The 21,177-nt window shown below is 36.1% G+C and overlaps 1 protein-coding gene across 3 annotated transcripts in view; it reads left to right on the top strand.

The window, feature by feature from the left end:
* The window catches only part of schip1 (schwannomin interacting protein 1), a 250,052-nt gene that overhangs the window by 58,217 nt on the left and 170,658 nt on the right, over nt 1-21,177 (top strand). For 2 of the 3 annotated variants that reach the window (XM_088618265.1, XM_088618246.1), the window contains exons 6-8: nt 15,806-15,870; nt 16,958-17,038; nt 18,486-18,636. In XM_088618265.1, the coding sequence (XP_088474391.1) occupies nt 15,806-15,870; nt 16,958-17,038; nt 18,486-18,636 (297 nt within the window). The remainder of the gene's footprint in view (nt 1-15,805; nt 15,871-16,957; nt 17,039-18,485; nt 18,637-21,177) is intronic. The other variant, XM_088618256.1, reaches the window with a different exon arrangement.

A 21,177-nucleotide genomic window follows, 5' to 3' on the forward strand; every position in this document is an offset into this window, starting at 1 on the left:
TTGTTCCCTCCAACTCACTGTCTGCTGATTAGACATGTCTGTCATGCGTTTGTGTTGGATTACAGATGTGTATGTAAAGACTTAGTGAACGCAAAAACAATTACTTAGATATTAGCATCTAACAACTGTAGACTTAATTTTTGCCAACAACAACAAACCCCAACATTTTCTATGCTCTTCTATGCTTTTCTATGTATTCTGGTTTAATAAGGCTCAGTGTGTATGAAAAGAATATGATTTATCTCCACAACATCGGTTAATCATTTTACAGTTGCTTTTTCAAAAGTATTGAGAAATACTGTGATGGGGTCTGCTAGCACAATCTGTACTGTATGTTACTCTGTACCCATGTAGTGGTAGGAGCTGTGAACTCTAAATTCACATGCTAAATTCTAACCTTCATGTTTGCCTTAGCACGGATGCTTCTCCCTCCCTGTCCTGAACTCCCATCTTCTGTACTAAACTCCCTGATGGGGAATGTTTATACTAAACTCCTGATAAGAAAGGAATGTTTTAAGTGCTTTCTGAGTCTTGAGGAGTTTCCTGAGAAAGCTACCTCAAAGACAGGAGGGGAGGCTGTAGAGAATAATATATATACTGTACACTGTGTAGAGCCAAATCTCCTTTGAGCTACTATAACAACTATGGTTGTGGTTCCTTGAATGCATACAATAAAGTTTGGCTTGACGAACGGAAACATCAGACTCAAATCTCTTGGTTTCTACAACTGTAACCATTTGGCATAAGAACATGAAAAATTCAGCTATGTTTTTTTCAACATACTGTATAAACATAACAAGAGATGGTGAGTGAGAGAAAGTCAATAGGTACATCATACCTGTACAATAACTTACTGATTCAAGTGCACACTGAGCAGTGTTGGTAAGGATCTTATACTGTATATTCTTATACTGTACATCTGTATATACATATACATTCAGCACTTGTTTAAGTGGTGATAAGCGTCAGTCTAAAATCTCTATATCTTTGTGCTGAGATTAAGAGGCAAAACTCTGTAGTCCTGAGGGAAAATAAAGCTATGCTTTTCATTCACATGATCAAGTTACCTGTGACCCCATTGACTGATGTTCTATGGCAACTTTATGCGTTTCCAATATTGTCTGATGCCAATATCTTTGTACTTAGCTTCCAGCATTGCAAATTCATTTTTTCAGTGTTATGAGACATGAGTAATAAAGATTTCTCACTTGAATGTCCAGTCACTTGATTCTGCCAAACTGTATATAGCCCCAGAGTTTGATTCTATATGTATAGCTTATTATCGGATGATATACAGTAGTATACAGCAGGAATGACTGTGATATAGATATATTATTCACTGTTCAGACAGCTGCAAATATCTCTATAGAGTAAAATATTTGAAAATAACATCTGTATAGCAGTTACACTTATTTTCAATAAAGATAATATTTTTAGCTTTTTATTTTATGCTCGGTTAGTGAAGATATGCTGATGCTGAAGAAGAAATAATTTGAAAATGAAACATCAGAAAATATTACGAAATGTTTGTTGCTTTCTTCACCTTTCATGGTACTTGAACTTTTCCATGTGTCCAGAATTTGTGGGACCTTAAATCATTGATTTAATCAATCTTAAAAGCTTTGGCAAATGGGAAGATCACAGTCTGTACATGGCTGTAAGCTCCAGAGACACAGACAAGGAGAAGGAGTCTTAGTCTTGGTGTTGGAATGGTACTGATTTACTGTAGAATCAGTACTTTTGAAAGGAAAAATGCAGAAATGTTTCCTCTATTGTCTTACTCGCTGTTAAGGGGTTTGCAAAAGGCATTGGGATACCTGACATTTATTGAATGCTGGAACTTATCCAATTTTTTTTTTTAAATCACAGCAGAGAGAATGGTTTAATTGACATTTAGGAAAGATAAGCAGGCGAGCTCAGGACATTTTTTTTTGTGAGCTTATTTAGGTAGTACAACTACCATACAAAGGTTTTCATTAAAAATCTGGTTACGAATGTAGAGGAATTGCCTCCAGGGGAAAGAAAATAAATAAATAATGATAAAAACAATAATCTAGTGTCTATTCTTAGCTTCGGCAATCAAACTGCAATTACTGTATGCAGCTGTTTACATTCTCACTCCAGAACTTCTCCATGCTATAAATTACGTTCTCTGAATAGCTTTTCAAATATTGGCAAAATTCATTTTTCTCAGAGGAACTGTCATGGAAACAAATTCCTGAATAATTTCATGCATATGTCACAGATTTCTGAATAATATTTACCTGGAGGTGCCTGTATGAATAGCAGCAGCTCTCTAAGATCTCAGAATGTTCATTTATGCATACTACCGTCAATACTGTTCCACTTGTGATCCTATTATATTTAGCACAAATGTTTTTACAGGGATTTTAGTGATCTGTCTCATTCGCCAGAGCTTTTGTAAGGGCTGAAACTTTATTAATTGTAAACAAAAAGGTATAATTAAAATGTTTTAATATACAGCAAAGGATGAAAAACATGTTTTAAGGTCCTAATGTGCAGTTTCATGACTAAGTTGCAATTTACATTATATAGTTTTTGCCAGTAACCTAAACACAACATGTAATAAAACTGGGATGCAAATCACTGACGCATTGCTTGTGAAATATTTTCCCTGTTTTGTATTGGAAACCCCTTTGTCTGTCTTATTTTGATTAATTAAAAATGATATTGTTTTACGGGAAGAAAATGGAATGGTTTGAAATTACACAACTGCAATCTTTTTTTCTTTCCAAAAGGAAATTAGATTATTTGATTTTAATCATCTTCTGTTCTTCTTTCACACATGTTCATTAGAATTGCAATTCTTTTAATCTATTTAAACCATGTTCTTTAATAAAAAGGGAAGATTCACCCAGCTCTCATGGTTTTATGTTATCTAGACTCAGGACCTCATTTTAGGAACACATCATTGCTTTCTGTTTTACCAATAAGGTTTAACCATCAAATTAAAAATTTGAATTTTTTTATGACTTTGTGGTTCATTAGTTTGAATACTTCAGAGAAATTATGGTTAATGACTGTTTCTTCTCTTGTTGCTCACTGACACTAAATTGCAGCAAACATGCAGTTGCACACAGATCAACACCCACCAGATTGTCTGGTTGAATTCCCAGGCTAATTTTATAGTTTGAAGTGGTATTTAATTTACAACATAAATTAAATTGCAACATTGGGGTTCATGTTGTGAATTCCATTACCTTCACCCCCTGGCCATCTCCATTTCTCTTGATGTGCAGTGTAGAGAGGTCAGGGGCCCTGGACTGGAGGGTCTTGGGTAAAAATCCCGAGTGGAATACTGTTGTACATTTTCAGTCTTATTTTCTTTCTACTGTATGTCAATGATGAGATGAATCAAGGGTGCAAGTTGTCTATTCCCTTGGGTCACTAAGTTCTTAGAGGTGTGGTCCTCATAACCCTTGAGCTGCTCTTATGATTGTTTTTGAATGAATCCATCATTCCTTCATGTGCTTCAGGATTGGAACGGAGGAAGCATGCACGATGATGGGACAGGAATTAAATTAAAGATTTTCAGAATTCTGATTATTCAAAAGCACTGTTTGTGTCAGCAAAGTACAGTATGCTGGGAGGTATGCCCACAATATGTATAGCACAATAACACTTCAAAATGTAATATGCTATACTGTTAGCGTTTGCAAAGAAGTGTTCATCATGATAAACTAATTGAATGTACATGCAGTGTAGTTATGGGCAACTACAATGAATTATGAAATGCATTCAGCTGTGTAATTTACTGTAATTATTTTACAAATGCCTTGAAGGCATTTGCAGTATACCCCATACCCCATAAGTGTTATGTTTGCTTATATTGATTCATGCAAAATATAACAGTTTGAATTACTGGATAATATTATCTCTGTATTAATTTGCCCAGTAATTGTGTTAATTGACAAAAGTTACAATAACAAAGCAACACTACTTGTACTTTTGACCTACTGCATTTTTTTATGCCTTCCTTACATCAGTTTCCTTGGAAAAAGTTTGAAAAGGCCCTGTGTCTGCACTTGAAATGAGAGCATTTAGATTGATACCAGTATGCCTTTCTTTTAGAACAAGTACTTGTTGCAAGAGTTTTATCCAAGGTGTTTCCTAATACTATTCCAGAAACTGAACCGGAAAGTTTGGATGAAATAACTTTTTGATGTTTGCCGACACCACATGAGCTGAGGCATGTACAGTATATGTAATCCATTGGTATTTGTGTGCTAGATTGATTTGTTTTTGTATCAAATGTTTGTATAACACATTGAATATTTGTAATGATGAGATGGGTTTTGCATGGATTTTGTTTGGAAGGCAGGAATGGTCTATTGATTTATGTCCTAACGAGTTTTGTTTAACACGTGCCATATAATGAATGCAGTTGATCTTTCTCCATATGCTGTAAAACTGTCTTATGTGGAGAAATTTGATTGTTTAACTAGGCTCTAAAGGAAACACAATACAGCAATATTGAGGACAAGTGCAAAGCATGTTAAGATTTCAATTTTATGTTCAATAAAAATGTTATCGTCACTTCAAACTTGAAAAGTTAATTTGTAGTCACAATATAATTTTTATTGGGTTATTATATTTGAACATAAAATGGCAGGTTGGACAAAACAGACAGCAGTAAATGTTTTATTTTCCTTAAGAGGTTTGTCATGAGATGATGTTAATAAAATACTTTGATTGGAAATGTTTTAAAAGCGCATTTGCATCTGTATGTTTCCTTTCATATCATTTAATGGCTTTATGAAAGGTTCTATAAAAAAGTACGATGTAAGCTACGGTACATTCATTTATGTCAGTTATTCTTCAATAATCGAAAACAGGCATTTTAGATAAAACACTGTCACCTTTAACGGGGGCAGCAGTTTCGGGTGTAGGGTGTACTATAAATTAAGTTACAAAACATTGGTGCAGTAAATAGCCAGGTAATGATTTGCAGAGAGAGAAAAACCTTGAGAGTTCTTGGACTGCCGCTAGTACTCCTATTATTCTGAGATAAATAAGGCCCATGAAACCAGAAACCTTTTTGTTCGACTCAGACAAGCCTCTGGCTACAAACTCTAAATGAGCAGGTTAATATTTTAACAAATACATTTATTTTTTGTCTACTGTGTATGTTTGTATAAATGGAAGGGATATACAGTATACAGTAGCCTCTCAACTTATCCATACTCTTGATGAACTATAAAAGATCAGATGTACAGTACATTTAATACATTTGATATATATATATAAATCCAAAAATTAAAGACTAGATTTTCAGTATTGCATGCATGGATAGAATATCTGACAAGAGTTACTGTACACTAAGCCAATTTTTCAACTCATAGTGTTCAATGTTACTCTCTTCCTTAATGCAGAACCTCTCGCACAGCTTCATGTTGTGCAGCTCATGTTTGTGATCTGCTTTCTTCAGCTCCTACCATTCATTTTCTATGGGAATCTGTGATAACCAATGATGAAAACTGAGTTTTATGCTCCCATTAACCTACTAACCATCCTAACAACTACAGTAATATCTTGGTAATTTAATCTAATGAATATTTTATATTGTTTAGGTCCATTCACAACCATGTTTTGATTGTTATGACACAAGAAAGCTAAATTATCCTGGTAAACTTTGTAATTAATCTGTTCCCCATTTCTAATTACGGTCCCAAGACCAGGGGATGGGAACCAGCCCTAAAACAGATCAATTTCTCCTCTTCTTAGAAGGGATGAGTTTCACCTTACTATGCTTATTGTGTTCCTGGCGAAACTGGACCTGTGTAGAAATATCTTGCTCACTCACTTGCTTCACATCCCTCCCCTCCACCCCATCTTCACCCTTGCGGCAGCTCCCTGGCTCATTCTTCTTTGAAAGGGAGGGGCAGTTGATAACCCTTTCCTTATGGACAGATTGGTATTCTTCTTAGCCAGGCAAGTTACTCCCTAATAAACCTCACTGTTCGAATCATGTCTCGTGTCTGCCTTAATTAGGTTTTGTCATGAACAACTGTACAGCTGTTTTTTCTGCGTCAAATCAACTTTTAGTTGCAGCTCATCGAGAGATTGACTAAAACCGATTGCTGCTGCACATTCTGTGTACATGTGTATAAGATACATGTGTATATGTAAGAATGTATACATTCTATATCCGTGGTTTAAAATGCACTTGCCTCCACTGAGTTTTTTGCATTAAAGGTACCTTTGGTGTTGTGTGAATAAATGTTGCAGGCTACTGCCAGCCCGAACAGTTGCTGCAGATTGTTGTGGGATTGCTTGGAAGGGCTGGAAATGCCAGCTGTGTGTCTGAGTTGAGCAGGTGGGCTTTGTGGCTGGAGTAGTGCCACCTCTCTAACTCTTTTGTTTGGGTGTTCGGGGTAGTGAGGTAAATTCACACATTCTTGTGAGCCTGTTGGCTTTGAAAGCTCAAACTCAAACTCAACTCAGAAGCCAGGCTGGATCTGTTTTGTGTGAGCACTCACCTTAAAGGCTGAATCCCCAAAGCAGCAGATGGGCAGACACCGACGGCTTGTCTTTTCGTGCCATCTTGAGTTAAAACTCACCAGTCAGTGTAAAGTTGCATGCACTGTAAGTTCACACGCACTTCTAAGTTGACTCTTTCTCAAGCAGTAAAATCAATCATGTGTTTCTCTTTACCTGTTTTTAACATGGAGGAAGTATGCAGTTATCAACATACTGCAACTAGGGTTATTCCAGCTGTCGCTTTTGGATACAGATACTGAATGTCTTTCGATAAATGCAGTAAAAGCAGTTCTCTGTGGATGAGAAACATACAAGCGGCTTCTCTCTTCCAGCCTGTTTTGAAACGATTGCTCACTTTGCAGCTTTGAGCTGCAGTGAAATATCCCAGGGGTTTAAATAATGGTGGGAGTAGCAGCGATTATGGTGTTGAACATTGTGCCTGTATCAATTCTTGGGCTTTAGAATGTCTTTTCACTGCCCCGCAGCCCGAAAATGTTGCTGTCAATGAAGCATCATGTTTCACAGAAGATGTGTGTTGATAACCTTGTAGTTTAATGACTGGGACTAGACTGCTCTCTTGATCCTTTTGTATTTATGTGGAAAGCTAGCAACGTTGAATGTTACACATTCAACTCTTTTTATCAGCAAGAGTCTTTTTGTTTCTATTATAAAGTATAGGGTTTTCTGTTTTTTTTTTGCAAGCTGTTCATGGGCAGTTCCTACTGTGTAACTATATAGGTGTATGCTATAAACCATGTATTAGCACTTTATTTCTGAAGCACAGCCTCTTGAGTGCAACTAAATGACTAAGACAAGCTTAATACAGGCCTCATTAGTAAAAACGTATTACATGCATTAATATGTAATAAGTACCATAAGTACAAATAAGGACCAGGTTTTTTACAGGAGTGGTCTGTCAATTCTTAAGTACTAATATGTCATTCATGAGCATAGATGGGGAAGTTAGTTTTAAAAGTAATCCATTACAGTTACAGTTAAGATGTTACAGAGCTTTATATACTGTATATGCTGGTTACTGATTGTTGTGAGGAGAGTTTACATCAAGAGAGATTGAGAAATGTGTGTGAGAAACATACAAACACACATTTTGTGATCTTTCTGTGCATGCTTGATGTTTGTTCTCCTCACAACCATTGATAACCTGCTGCAATACTAATCATAACGTACATACAACTGCATGGACCATATATATAAATTTCCATTCATCCTTTAAAGATCAGTGTGACTGATGGCTTTTTTAAAATAATTTTCATATTACAGGTGTACAGGCTTACAGGTGACTCCTAAAATACATTTTTAACTACCACAGTTTGATTTTGATTTTATTTGCCAGTTTAAATTTAGCCATTTTTTGAATATTTGCCAGTTTAAATTTTGTTGATTATACAGTATATATAGGGTTACATGTGGTTAAATGATAAGCAAAGCTTTTTATTGCTTGCTCATTTAGTACTGTAATTATGACAATTGTATTGGCCTTAGCTGTGGGTGGTTGTCTGTGGGCCTGGTTAAGAGTTATGAAGACGGAGTTAAATGAGAATGTCTCCGCCAATCCTTTTCCACTGGGGATCAGTTTTGACAAGACTGCCTTTCACTCCTGATATTTTCTCATCCAGGGAATGCCATCGGCACTGTAGCCTATTCCTCGCTCTAGGATCTGACAAATTATTTTGCTTTGGATTGAACCCTAGAGGCTGGTGTCATAACGTGCAACAACTCTGGGCTCGCCATAAACTCAGCAAGTGTTTAAAATGCTTTTAATAGCTTCAGCTTTCTTTAGTTTTTGGAGATGCACAAGATTAAAGTGAAGGAAAAGTGAAGATTTATACAAGAACCATAATCCAGGCAGTAACTCAGCACACTACAATCATCTGTAGCTTGGCCTTGATCCAGTTTAATTTGCCTGACATGGAATATGCACCTGGGTCACTCTCGGCGTAATGTGTGAAATGTATCTCTTACAGTGGCAAGCTGGGAACAGCAGTGTACCAGCTGCTAGGGTTGCCTGTGCTTTACTGCTCTGGGGGTTCAAGGTCAATGTGTCAGAAGCCCTTCACACAGGGGTACAGAACTCTGGGCAACTTCATAAATTTTGCCACAAACAACTAATAATCAATAACCTAAGCTTGGTGGTGCGAAAACCAAAATTAGTATAGATTTTCTGTCCTTAGCGTGCCTAAATTATGCAGACATTTCCTGGGCTTTTAAATCTGTCAACCACTTGTAAAGATTTTGTAATAAAGTTAATGCAAATAATGGAAATGGCACAGCCAGCAGGAACTTTCATTTGTCAGTGGGTTTATGCTGTTTGCTCTGACAGTTGGGTTATGCTAAGGCTTCCATTCTTGAATACAAAGCATTTGGGAAAAGAAAAGAGCTTCTGCTATTCGTGAACTACATATTCTTTGCCTTGTTTGTAAATAATGACATCAAACGTGCAAATACTGTTTTACTGTCTACTGTCCATTAATAATTAAAATGCATGCAAAAAACAAGTGCATAATATGTGTACTGTAATTCGTGTATGCTACTGTACCATTTTCAAGGCTATGATGCATTTTTCCAAAAATACAAGCTGTGCAGAATTTATCCAGCAAATTATGTGCCAATTCAAGATGAAGAAGGAATTGTAGTTTTTTATAAATAGTGTGTTTTAAAGAAAAACATTTACTATTACTTCAGTATGCCTTATGTTTTCGAAGGCGACACTTTGCATAGGCAAGAAGGTTCAGACATATTTTAGAAAGGTCTGTGTATTATTTTTAAAATGATAATTTTTTTGTTTTTAAAACCAAATGTTGCATTCCTTAAAAATGACCATCTCACTACCTTGTAGTTCATGTATTCTGAGGTATTTTTTATGTGTCATACAGTATGTTCATGCTGCGTTTATATTTTAAGAACTCTGTCAGTAACTTCTTTAAAGTATTTTTTTTTTACTTTAAGAGTCATCTTGTTATTATCAGAGATTCCCCCCAAAACGAATTTGTGCTCCTCCCGCTATTAAAAAAACACCCATTGCTGTTCAGACACTTTTGGACCTTTGGATTATTGTTGAACTTCCAAATTTTCTTCCGAATCAGGCAGCTCATCATTTAAAAAGGCTCTGTCGTATGCCAGGAGCTGTTCTTGGCTTCACCAGGACCTCTGTCCTCTCCAGAAGCAGGAGGATGCCTTGGAATCGGATTGCGCCCTGCTGGACAGACGGTTTGGTCTCCGCAGCCTGAGCTACAGCAGATTTGTGAGGGAGAGTGGCTCACATTCCAGATCCTCTCTCCCGCGGCTTTGGAGCAGCTCCATTTGGAGGGATATTCTTTTGGACACTAAATTTATAGTGCACATTTATAATCTGTAACGCACTGAGGAAATGTTTGTGTTCTTCTTTGTTCTCTCCTAATTGTGCTTGTTCTGGTCAAATACAACTGTGCTGTATAGTTGCATGTAAAGAAAAAACAAAGTAGAGGGAATGGGACTCTGTACATACTGTATATACAGTAGTAGCCTATTTTACAGATACATGATTTTCGAAAAAGGACTGACCAGACATCTGTATCAACCAGCTCTACGAATGCGCCATGTTTTTGAGGGTGATAACCAGATGCAGTGTGTCAGAATGTATTTGTGTGGATTTAGCAAATTTGATTTGATTTAATAATCTGTTAATCATTTTTACTGGGGATAGTCTCAGAAAATGTACATATTCGTTTTTAAAACCATGCTATATTTTGTGCCCCTTTAATGGCAATGAAGGTGGTGAATAATTATATGAGTGTTTAAATTCTTTAATAATGTGCCATTGTGCCTTAAAACTTTGTCTTCAGTCTGTTTCTGGTCTTTTGAGAACAGAGTATATACAACAACTAAAATCCTGAAAATGTCTGGGCTGTAATTATACTGTGCACTTGGCAATATACTGTATTTCTAATAGAGAGTATCTGACAGAAATAGATTTTTCTTACTGACACCTCAGCTTCACAAGAAGATTTATATTCACAAGATGAAATGTATTTACATTATGCACAAGATTATACTTTTTTTTCCAAAGGAACAGCAATATTGAATTTGATTTCCCATTGCTCTGCAATGTGTGCAGTTTTCCTAGAGCGTTCGGGTTCTGCATCTCAGGAAATCTGAGACTTAATATCTGGCTAACTGTAGAGAATCACTCTGACAGGATGGCATTTTACCACCTGTTCCTTTGTTAGTTAGACAAATATCATAAAGCCTTACCAACAGCATACTCCTTTTATTTTGGCTTCTCCCAGTTCTGTACAAATGGGTGATGTGCTTAAAATCTCGGTATGATTCCCTTCATCAAACACAAACAAAGCTTTGCATGACTTAGATGCAATCTGGTCTTTGTTTAGAAGATACATCCCATGGGGTAGCAATTTGGGACTGTCTAGACAAGTTCCAAGTAAATAATAAAGCCTTGTTTTAAGAGCTATGCTCAAAATAGAAATAAATTAATCTTCAAAATATTCTAATCAGAATAAGTCTTTTTTTAAAATGTTCCCTAGTGTTTTACATGTTAACGCAGGTCAGACAGCATTTTAGTTACATTATCTTTATCTGGAGTGAAAAAAATGTATGTACAATGTACACTGACACCCTTGCAAGTGCATATAAACAATAGAAAAAATTGATTCTACTGCATTTTTACTTTTTGTCAATTCAAATCAATTGCTTCAGTATTCTGTAGGCTGGGTTTTTCTGCCTTTCCCTCGCAATTTTCTCCCTGAAATTTAAACTGTAGGCACAGTTCTTATTTGACTAATTAGTTCCATTCAGACAAAGTTCCTGTTTTCCTTGTGAAACCTGCATGAACAAAGCTATTTCTGCATCAATATTCTTGATCGCTTGAGGGATATGATGCAAAACACAATGATAGGGTGAGCTTCAGGCTCATTTCTTGCTCAGTTAATAATTTTCTTTAAAACTGTAATAAAGTAAATGATTTTTGATCTTCTGTACCCACAGGCAATGGGTGGTCACTCACCTAGAGATTTCCTGTCTTGCCAAATGGAGCCTCTATTATGGGGTGCATAATCATGAACAAGTGTCTTGTGGCTAACCTTGCTTTTGTTTGGACTGAAAGGAAAGTTAATAGACTCAGCAAGCATTGACAAGGCCATCAGTAACTGTAAATTGAAATGATTGTCTCACTGACCACAGAGTGTCTCCATTACCAAACTCACAGACTGTTTGAACTGGTTCAAGTAGGGAGCTGCGTCAGCATGCATAGGCTGTAAAGGAACAAGTAAAGGTTTATTCCATGCTGAAAAGAGAAGAAAAGAAACACAACCTTTCGACTATGGGGTTTCAGGAAGAGGTAAAAAAATTAACGCATTTTGGGCTAAAGCACTTTATGACAGATTTATTCCATGCAGAAAGGATATTTTAATGTTATAGAAGTGTGTACGTGACATTGATTTGCAATAAAGCAGTGAGTTCATCAAAGCTATCATGTGAAGCAGCTGGTCCCACTTCTTAATCTGCCACAGTGAAGTCTGATGTGAAGGTTACTGATTCTAAGTCTGTGTTATGTATGTGATTAGTGAGAAAAACCTCTAGTAGCAGTTTCTGAAACAAATGATTTCAAGTTTGTATCACAAAATGAAAGTCCTACTAAAGTAATTAAAATCTTTATCAACAGTTATTCTTCAATCTAATCTGAATAGGTAAGTGTATTACATTGTGGGTGATGGTGTTAAAAGATCAAAAGGGAACAATAAAATCTTGATTAATTTTAATTTCAAAGCAGAATACTTGCCATTTCAGAGGAAATCCCTTCTGATGGTGGTGCAAGTCACCAATCAAATCAGGCAGCTGCTGGAATCTTTAAATGAATTGTCTGCTTTCTCTGCCATTCATATTCATGATTTTCATTTAGAACCAGGAGGCAATATTATTATCTAATTTTTTTTCTTCACTTAAACCACCAGCATCAAACTTTCATAGAGTGTGATGCATTAACTACCTTGTTGCATTATCCCAAGAGACAAAATATGTGATACGGTATAATATTGTTTGATTTTATATTGATTAATAGTGTTTATTTATTTAAAAAAAAACTTTACTCAATAAACACTGTGTAACATATTGTTTAAGTTTAATGTGATGGGCAAAAAAGAGGTCTCTTTTACTAAAGACATAATATTCTTTGACTCACCATACTCATACAGAATAAAGCTGCTCTATACAGTATGTACAGTACAGATAACAGGCTCAAGGGAATATCACACAGACAAACAAAACTGCATTTTAGTTCACTACAGTTTTTTTTATTATCCTTGCTTGGTAACATTAATGTGCCTTGCTATAAAAGTGTACAGTATTATGATCATAGTTTACAATGAAGTGAAAATCACATTGTCTCAATTTGTATTTACTATCATGCCTCTCTTATTCTGCAGCTAAAATCTATGTATTGAAATCCCCTGGAGATTTAACCCATTGCTAAATGTGTATTTATTTCTAAGTCCCTATAAACCTTTTACTTTTTTTCTCAGTAATGCTTTGGTGTGTTGCCCTCTCCCCTCTAATGTGAGGTGTACAGTAACTCAAAAGGCTGATGCCCTTCAGAACCCACCCAAAGTGAACCTTTAGTAAGGAACCAATTACTGAATTTAACTGCAGTGGAACTAGATGTAAAAGACCCAAATCCTGCCTTGACTGGTGGAGTCTAACCTCTGACCTTTGTGTCAGCTGACCCTTGAGGACACTCCAGCCCCTCCCCCTTCCTCACCTCCTACAGTAGGAGAGGCAGCTTTGTGTGGGATGCAGCACAGCAGATAAAAGCTTCTTCTCTTGTGCTTTCCACTCCTTTGAGGAGTTCTTGTCTACTTAAGGGGATTGCAGTGTCAGTGAAAAACAGTTAAGTAATTCAGCACCTCCAGTTATGAGACTTAAAGTCATTTCAGGTTTTTACTTTATTCTCCGGAGCTTCCAGAGAGCTTTTTCGCCTCTCTCAGCCTGTGTACTTTGTAGTAAATTGGGACCTGGTCTGTAAAGCTTCATGCTAGATAGGCGTACAATTAATCCAATTCCACTTTGTTAGCTCTGCCAGTTTGGAGCGGTGAAAATCCTGTCACAAACTCACAGAATTGATAAGAAAGCTTCAGGCAGCAGGCCAGGCTTGTCCTTGTTTTACCTGGCCTCCTGTTCTAATTTCCACAAAAGTCTGCTCCTCAACTTGCAGAATGCTAATGCCTGCAGTTTGCTGATTATCGTAGGTGTTGCTTTCTCTGCCCTCAGAAACAGAGGCAATATGCTTCTGTTTGGTGTTCTTGTTTGTTTCTCTCCTCTCATAATCTTCTGAAAAGGCAACTTGCTCCTACACTTGTTATGAAAGCAAGCAGGATTCAACTCAATTAAAAAGATGTATGCATGTGTTCTTGTTTTCAGCCTCTGAAAATCCACAAGAAAAATACCACAATGTACTACTATATTATAATTACTATAATGTATATATTTAATATATACAATTATATGGGAAATACTATAATTATCATTGTATGTCTTATGATATATAATAGCTTTACTAGTATTTTCAAACACAAATATTGATTTTATATATAATGTATTACCAACATTATTGATTTATAATTAGTCTGAAATGTACAAGGAAGCTAGTCTCTTCATTAAAGTGTTTTGTGTCAACTCCCAAACAGCACTTGTATTATGATTCCTGACCTCATTTGTGAATCTGAAAGGTATCTTCAGCTTTTAAGCTCTATGGAACTGAGCTAGAAAAGGTAAGGTTGAGATTCTCACAGCTGCAGTGAGCAGGCTGCCTTCATTAATTCTCTGGCTCTGGACAGTTTGAGACATCACATCTGCGATCCATTTTTTTAAACAAGTTTTATCGTTTCTTGCAAAGACTATTATAATGATACTAAAACACCTGAAAGAGAAGGTTCAGCTGCTGTTGCCTGGGATATCTTTTTTTCCTCACCTCAATGTAAATGATCCATGGGCAGTGTGGAATTTTTATGTCAAATTACTGTATGTCATGCCACTTGGGATACATGTGTCTCAGTTTATCTGGAATGGGATCAACTTTCTGTAGCAATGACAAATGGCCTACACAGCTCTACATATGAAGCAGCTCTTTACTGTGATATAATCATCAAAGAAACCAAATTGCTGGTGGTTCTTAACATACATCTTACTGATGCATAAACACACTTCATGTCCCACAAGGGGTTCCCTAGTTTAATTCCACTTTTAATTAAATTGCACTTTTAAATTATGTATGCATTCACTATAAGTAATTCAGATAGAAAGCCTATGCATAAAAATAAGTGGGGGGAAATAAGGGAATATGCTAAAATTTGCTAATCCATCTACCGTATCATTGAAATTATTTACCGTAAATTGCTTTGCTAGTGAATATGCTGGTCAAAGAAACTGATATGGATGTAGTGTCAGAGGCAGTTGTATGACTGAAGGTCTTATTATAGTCCATTTCTTTGTTTACCTCATTGCCTCATTGTTCTCTGAATACAAAAGGTAAACCTATAAATCTGATATCAAACTGGATGTCACATACTGTATCCACTGCTGCTCTTCAAGGTTCCAAGCTGTGACCTCTTGAGAAAAGGCACCACTGACAAGTTTTAATACGTTTTTACTTTCAGTGACATTAACCACCCAACCTGCTTTTTAGGGAAAAATATGCCAATGATAGATCACTAGAGTGCTTCCCTACAGTTATACTGGGACCTGAGGTGCACTGCAGGTTATACAGTACATTCAGGTAGAGGAAGATTAGATCCAGTCATAAGCCCAAACAGCCCTTTTGGTTTGAGTAAACTCAATTTTGGGGATGCAAATGTAATCATTTTACTAACTGTATATTTTTTACTTGCAGCACAGGTTGTTTGTGTTTTGAGCAAATTCTGACTTTGAATTAAACTGTAGAAAACAAAGCTTTTTTGAGAGAAAATGGATACCATAGCAGATACTGTATAAAGCAAATGATATTTGTTCTAAAGAATGTTTAATACTTTTTTCCTAGTCATGCTTCTGTTCTGTTCCTGGATGAATGTTCAGTTACCAGTACCCCATTTTCATAGAAGAAACATGAAAGCATAATTAATTATAAATCAGATAGAAAGAAGTATGTTTTTTTCATAGCTAATACAGTAGTTGTATATTAAATAATACACTTGTTAAATTGCAATAATAGAGATTATAACAATACATCCAGGTTGTGTGCCTGCATACAGAATATGAACTAAAGTGCCATTTTACATCTAACCAGCTTGCGTTTTCATAGGAGGAGCTGAAGAGGTTACAGAGTAATCTGAAGCAAGAGAACGATGGGAAATATCAGCTACAAAGGTAAGTTAACAAGATTGTTGCTTTCTGTTGTCCTTCTGTGTATTTTATTATTTTAGAACAAACGGTTCTATTTCTTTGGATTGTAATTCAATCTGTGCAGGATATACAGTACTGTACACATCTTTTCCCCTGCAGCTTATACATTAATGTAGCACATGTTTTATTTATTGATTGCACCTGGTGGTTATGCTCGTGACTGCAGGTTTAAGAAAATAACTGTGCTTTACTCCTCTGCTGCAGGATCTTCTGAGAGCCACTTTTGACATTCATTCTCCTCAGTTCTAAATCCCTTCACTTGGTCTCTGTAACATGCACTGGGCTTCCTTTAGTTAGTCCTTGCTGCATTTTGCCTGAGTTTATTACCCAAAGGAATGTAGCTCTTGCCTTTATTTAAAGTTTTCCTTCGCAGAGATGTTTTTTCAAGGCATAAAGCAACTAAAGTAAATTTTAGGCACCATTTGTGGTTTGCTTTCTGAAAACAGTAGCATTCAGACTGCATAGTATCACTTTTGCACTTTTGCCTCAGAACCCAGACACCTTCTGCATACAGTATGTGGACCTCAGACTTGTGTGGAATACTTTTTTATTCTTTATTGTTCTTTGTAGTTGGCCATGTATCTTAATCTAACTTTTTAGAGGCCAGCTAATTTTATGTGCCCTTAGTGTTTTTGACACATGCAGTATTATAATGCTAATATGCTGTAGGATACTGTAAAAAGGGTATACAGTAGTTCTGATGTGCACAATTCTGACCTGTAAAAGCTACGGTCGATCAAACTGAAACAAGAAATGTAAATGTACAACAAGTGAAAATCTAAAATATTATTAAACTTCTCCGCCTCAGTTAGAGAGACTCAGTGTCTCCTCTTGCTTTTGGTTTCATAAACTCTGGGGATATATGGTTTGTGAGCACATACCTGTAAGTCTTTCATTTAACAATTTTAGTCTAAAATATAAAATAAAAAATGGAAAGAAATGCTTGTATTTTATAAGAAGAACTGTCAGCCATGTGAGCATCTAAATATGGCGGTTGTTGTAATTTGTCTGTGATACAGTCTGAAGCTGTTATTTATTTTTTCTTTCACAGTCATCAGCTCACAATGGACATAGAAAACAACATTGAGAAGTGCCAAATTAAAATGCAGCCACTAGAGTCAAAAGTTTTAATGTAAGCTTAATTTTCACGGATTCATCTCATTTACGATCCATTCGGCATTTAGGATTTCTAAAATATCCTTTCTCATTTAGATCTTAAACCTCCAGAAATTTTGGTTTTCAGACTTTACATAGACTGTCATTATTTTTAATATGAACAGAACATAATTTCAACATTCTTACTGTACATCTTTCCATTGCATGTAAAAATAACTGAATACGGGAAATGAGAGATATGTATATCATTCACAATATAAAGAATGTTACATTTTAAAATAAATGTATTAGTGATGGTTTGATCAAAAACCTGCAGCACAGAGTAGGTACTAGGAATTGCATTGAGAGGTCCTAGCCTAAGATATTATTTTAGCCTGTTTTAATAAAGTGTTACCACAGGGAATGCCTTGACATACAGTATGATGCCTTTAGATTTACTGCTTTCCAGTCCTTGTGGAAACAGTTGTCATAGTGAAACACTTCAGAGATGTATCTATATGAATCTTCTTAGATTGGAAATTAATTACTCAGAAAAGAACCCTTGAATAATCTTGATGTAATATCAGTTTTAATTTTGTAAATTGTGATACTGTATGTTTTCACTTTATAGTTCTAAGTCAACACCTTGCTAAGTGAGATTCTGTAATCATTTTCATTTAATGCTGTATTTGGGCTTTGCATATACTGTGAATTAATGGCTAGTCTTAGCCTTTCAAAGCATATAGATGTTGTATTATTTACTTTTATGCTGCCACCAACTGGCATGTTTTTAAATAACAGTGTGCATGCAAAATATTTGTAACTATTTGCAACTGAAGAAAATAATAACCGAAAATGTGTATTTTTACAATTTTGTATTTGTACTGATTGCTTATTATACATATTTATTTAATTTAACTTTTTCTTTTTCCCATTCAGTAATGTATGGTAACAGAAGGAGTTATCATCGATACATTTCTTAGTGTTTAATCTACAATAATAAAGCTAATTAAAGTATATTCATATTTACACAACCATCTGCACTTTAATATTTCTGGGGGCTAAAACACTGTTCATAACAGTGCAGATCTGCATATTAATTTGTTTACTTGCATTGGCAGGCCTTACGCATGCTGCGGACTATTTAACTCCAAAACCTCTGCTATTTTAGCTTTTCACTTTTTTTTTTATCAACGCGCACTGCTCGCCACTTGAGCACCATCCATGTAATAATCCGAATTAGATCCCGAGCAGGGCGTTCTGCCACTCAGCGCCTGTCAGTTTGTTGGTTTGAGATTAGTCTTTCCCATTTGATTACCCTTTCTCTGCCAAGAGCACATTCAGACAGCTGACAATCGCAGCTTCTGTATCTCGTCTCTCCAGGTCATGTTTGTCAAAGATGAAACTGGCCTTTGACAAGCCCCAGTCGTGTCGCGACTGGGTGTAATGGGAGGAGAATGAAGTGCTGTATCTTTTTTGCACAGCATCCAGCGAGCATGGCGTGAGTACCTCCAGCGGCAGGACAGTCTCCACCCGAGCTGCATGGAGAAGCGCAGTCCTTCCCCACCCTCTCTCTCCTCTGAAAAGATGAGCACATCCATCAGCATGAACACCCTGTCGGATGGCAGCACTCCTGTAAGTACCCAACATTCACCTTTCTCGATGCCCTGGGCTCTTCCATGCGTTGTGTTCTCAAGCTGCATCAGGCATCAGAGGAGAACGACTTAGCTGACCTAACCAGCTAGGCCTGTTGGACTTGCAGAACACCTGTCAGGGATAGATGCTGCCAAGACTTTGATATCAGCATGTTTCCCCCGGTTTGTCTGCTGTCAATGCTGTTTCCACGCCGTGGAAGCAGAGATTATACCCCTGGTAGAAAGGTTTTCCTTTTTCCTGCAAGACAATGTGTTATTTACTGTATATGTCAACTGTGTTCTACATTTATAAACGCCTGCTTTGAGAATATAAGAAAGGCTACAAATAAGAAAAGGCCAACCGGCACATAGTATATTAGAATTTAACTGATCTGAGAATCTTTTCCTATAATAGCCCCTCCTGTATTCTGGATAAATGAAACAGAGTGATGCAGTTGAGGTATATGTTATTACAAGAGAAACTGTCATACAGTGGGGTTGCATGTTAAAATTCAGAATGGAAAACACTAATTAAAACTGAATATAATAATATATTGGTGCATTGCTTATGTTTAATTGTGTTTAACAGAACCTGGGCTAAATGAAGCAACACAGTATTAGTTCCAGAGAGTTCCATGCTGCTGCATGGGTTAATTCACTTTACACAAAGAATCTCCATGCAAGGAATTAAAACAATACTCCCATTCAGAGACAGTTTTTGCCTTGGATAGTTTAACAGAGAGCAGTAGCCATCGCAACTTTAATTTCATATTTTTTCTGGATCGTGACAGTATTACAGTCAGTAGTGTTTCTTAAAGAATTACCATTGTAATTTTAAAGCAGGTCTTTGCTTTAGTCCACTGTGAACAAATGTCTTTAATTATTCATACAGCATGCTTGACAATAACAAGAGTGCATAATAAGATGAACTCAGGTTTATGAAAGATAGTGTAGATTTCCATTTTGTGTATAATAAGGATCTTTCACAATGCTGCATTGTTCTCTCTAAATAGACTATAAAGCAGTCCATTTTCTTTTTACAAAAAAATAATTAAAATGGGTATTTGGCTTGTTTTGAATGTTATTTCTTTGTGTTTTGGAAACTTAATGTAAAACAACATTTATTACATTTAAGCAAAGCAGATTTATCTTTGTTAAACATGACAGGTTGTGTGACTTTCTTTTAAGTAAGGAAATGATATTCTGCTATACTAAGATAAATGTTTGCTCTCTAATCCGCTGGAAAAATACCTAAAGATATTTTAGCATGAATTAGGTAGTTTTCTTGAAGAAGCAAGATGGATTTATGAATGCCTCAACAGTTTTCTCATTACATTTTCAATTATTTCAGAGTGAAAAAGGACAACACGGTATAACTATTATAGTCTTGTGAAATTAAAGATTACAGTACAGAGCAGAGGACTGGCTTAGCTTAATATTTTATTTGACCACTATCTAAAATGGCTCACATGCATATGCATTTAAAATCATTTATGTAGTTTATTAAAGATTTGTTATTTTAAATTGTTACATACTGTACAGTATATAGGCCATTTTCACTGTTGATTTGCTTCAGTATTTGAGAAATAAGATAGCTAGCAGATAGCAGCAGATGTGTAGCTCATAGTTTCTTTTTAGGCTCTTACTCCCTCTTACGGAAAAATGGTGTACTATTAATAGAAAGAACAGGGGTTGTCAGAAGATTTAATGGAAAAGAACATGATCAGATAATCCTGTTTTCCCTGAATTGTCATTGGTGAGTATCCCATACTCCCCAAGCTATTTTCTTCACAACTCTATTGCAATCCTGAATTTAGAAATCAGTGTTACTGTATGTTGACTTCAGCAAGCTTAAGAAAGATCCAGTTTTAATACATACAGCCCTGAGTGCAAGTGTAGTAATGTACCTGCTTTATAAGGAATAAAACTGCTAACCCAAATCTGGCATGAATTAAGTATCATGTGTTTAAAGATAAAGTACTGTATACTCTGTGTACAGCAATCATGGGCTAACAGCTTAGTGCCATACAGAAATCACAGGAACCATCCACCCATTTTCCATAAGCAGCTTATCCTGCTGAGAATTGTAGCATGCCTATCCTGGAAGCTTAGGACACAAGGCAGCCCTGAGAGCATGTGACTGTTTTCGTCCTGCAATCTATCATAGCCACAAGAGCCACATCAATTCAGTTCTACAAACACATCTGCCCACCAACCAACCAACCAATCAATCTTTTAAAAAACATACAATTAAACTTACTTATACAGTATAGCACCTTGTATCTCACAGTGCTGCTGAAGAATACATAAAAAGAACATAAAAATAAAAAATTCAAAAATAGAATTACACAGAAAACACAACAATTAGTCAAGTGCATAAAAGTTAAAAAAATATTTACAAATGCAGAGTTCCCTACATTTTACATATTAACACACATTACTCATTACAACATATTCGATAATATTTTATAAAAGAATACAACTAGTGCTGTGATTATAATGGGGGGTGTCATGACATCCTGACTGTTTTGTGCAAGATGGT

This window comes from Lepisosteus platostomus, chromosome 2 (genome assembly GCF_059453375.1).
Source record: "Lepisosteus platostomus isolate fLepPlt1 chromosome 2, fLepPlt1.hap1, whole genome shotgun sequence".
Lineage (NCBI taxonomy): Eukaryota > Metazoa > Chordata > Actinopteri > Semionotiformes > Lepisosteidae > Lepisosteus > Lepisosteus platostomus.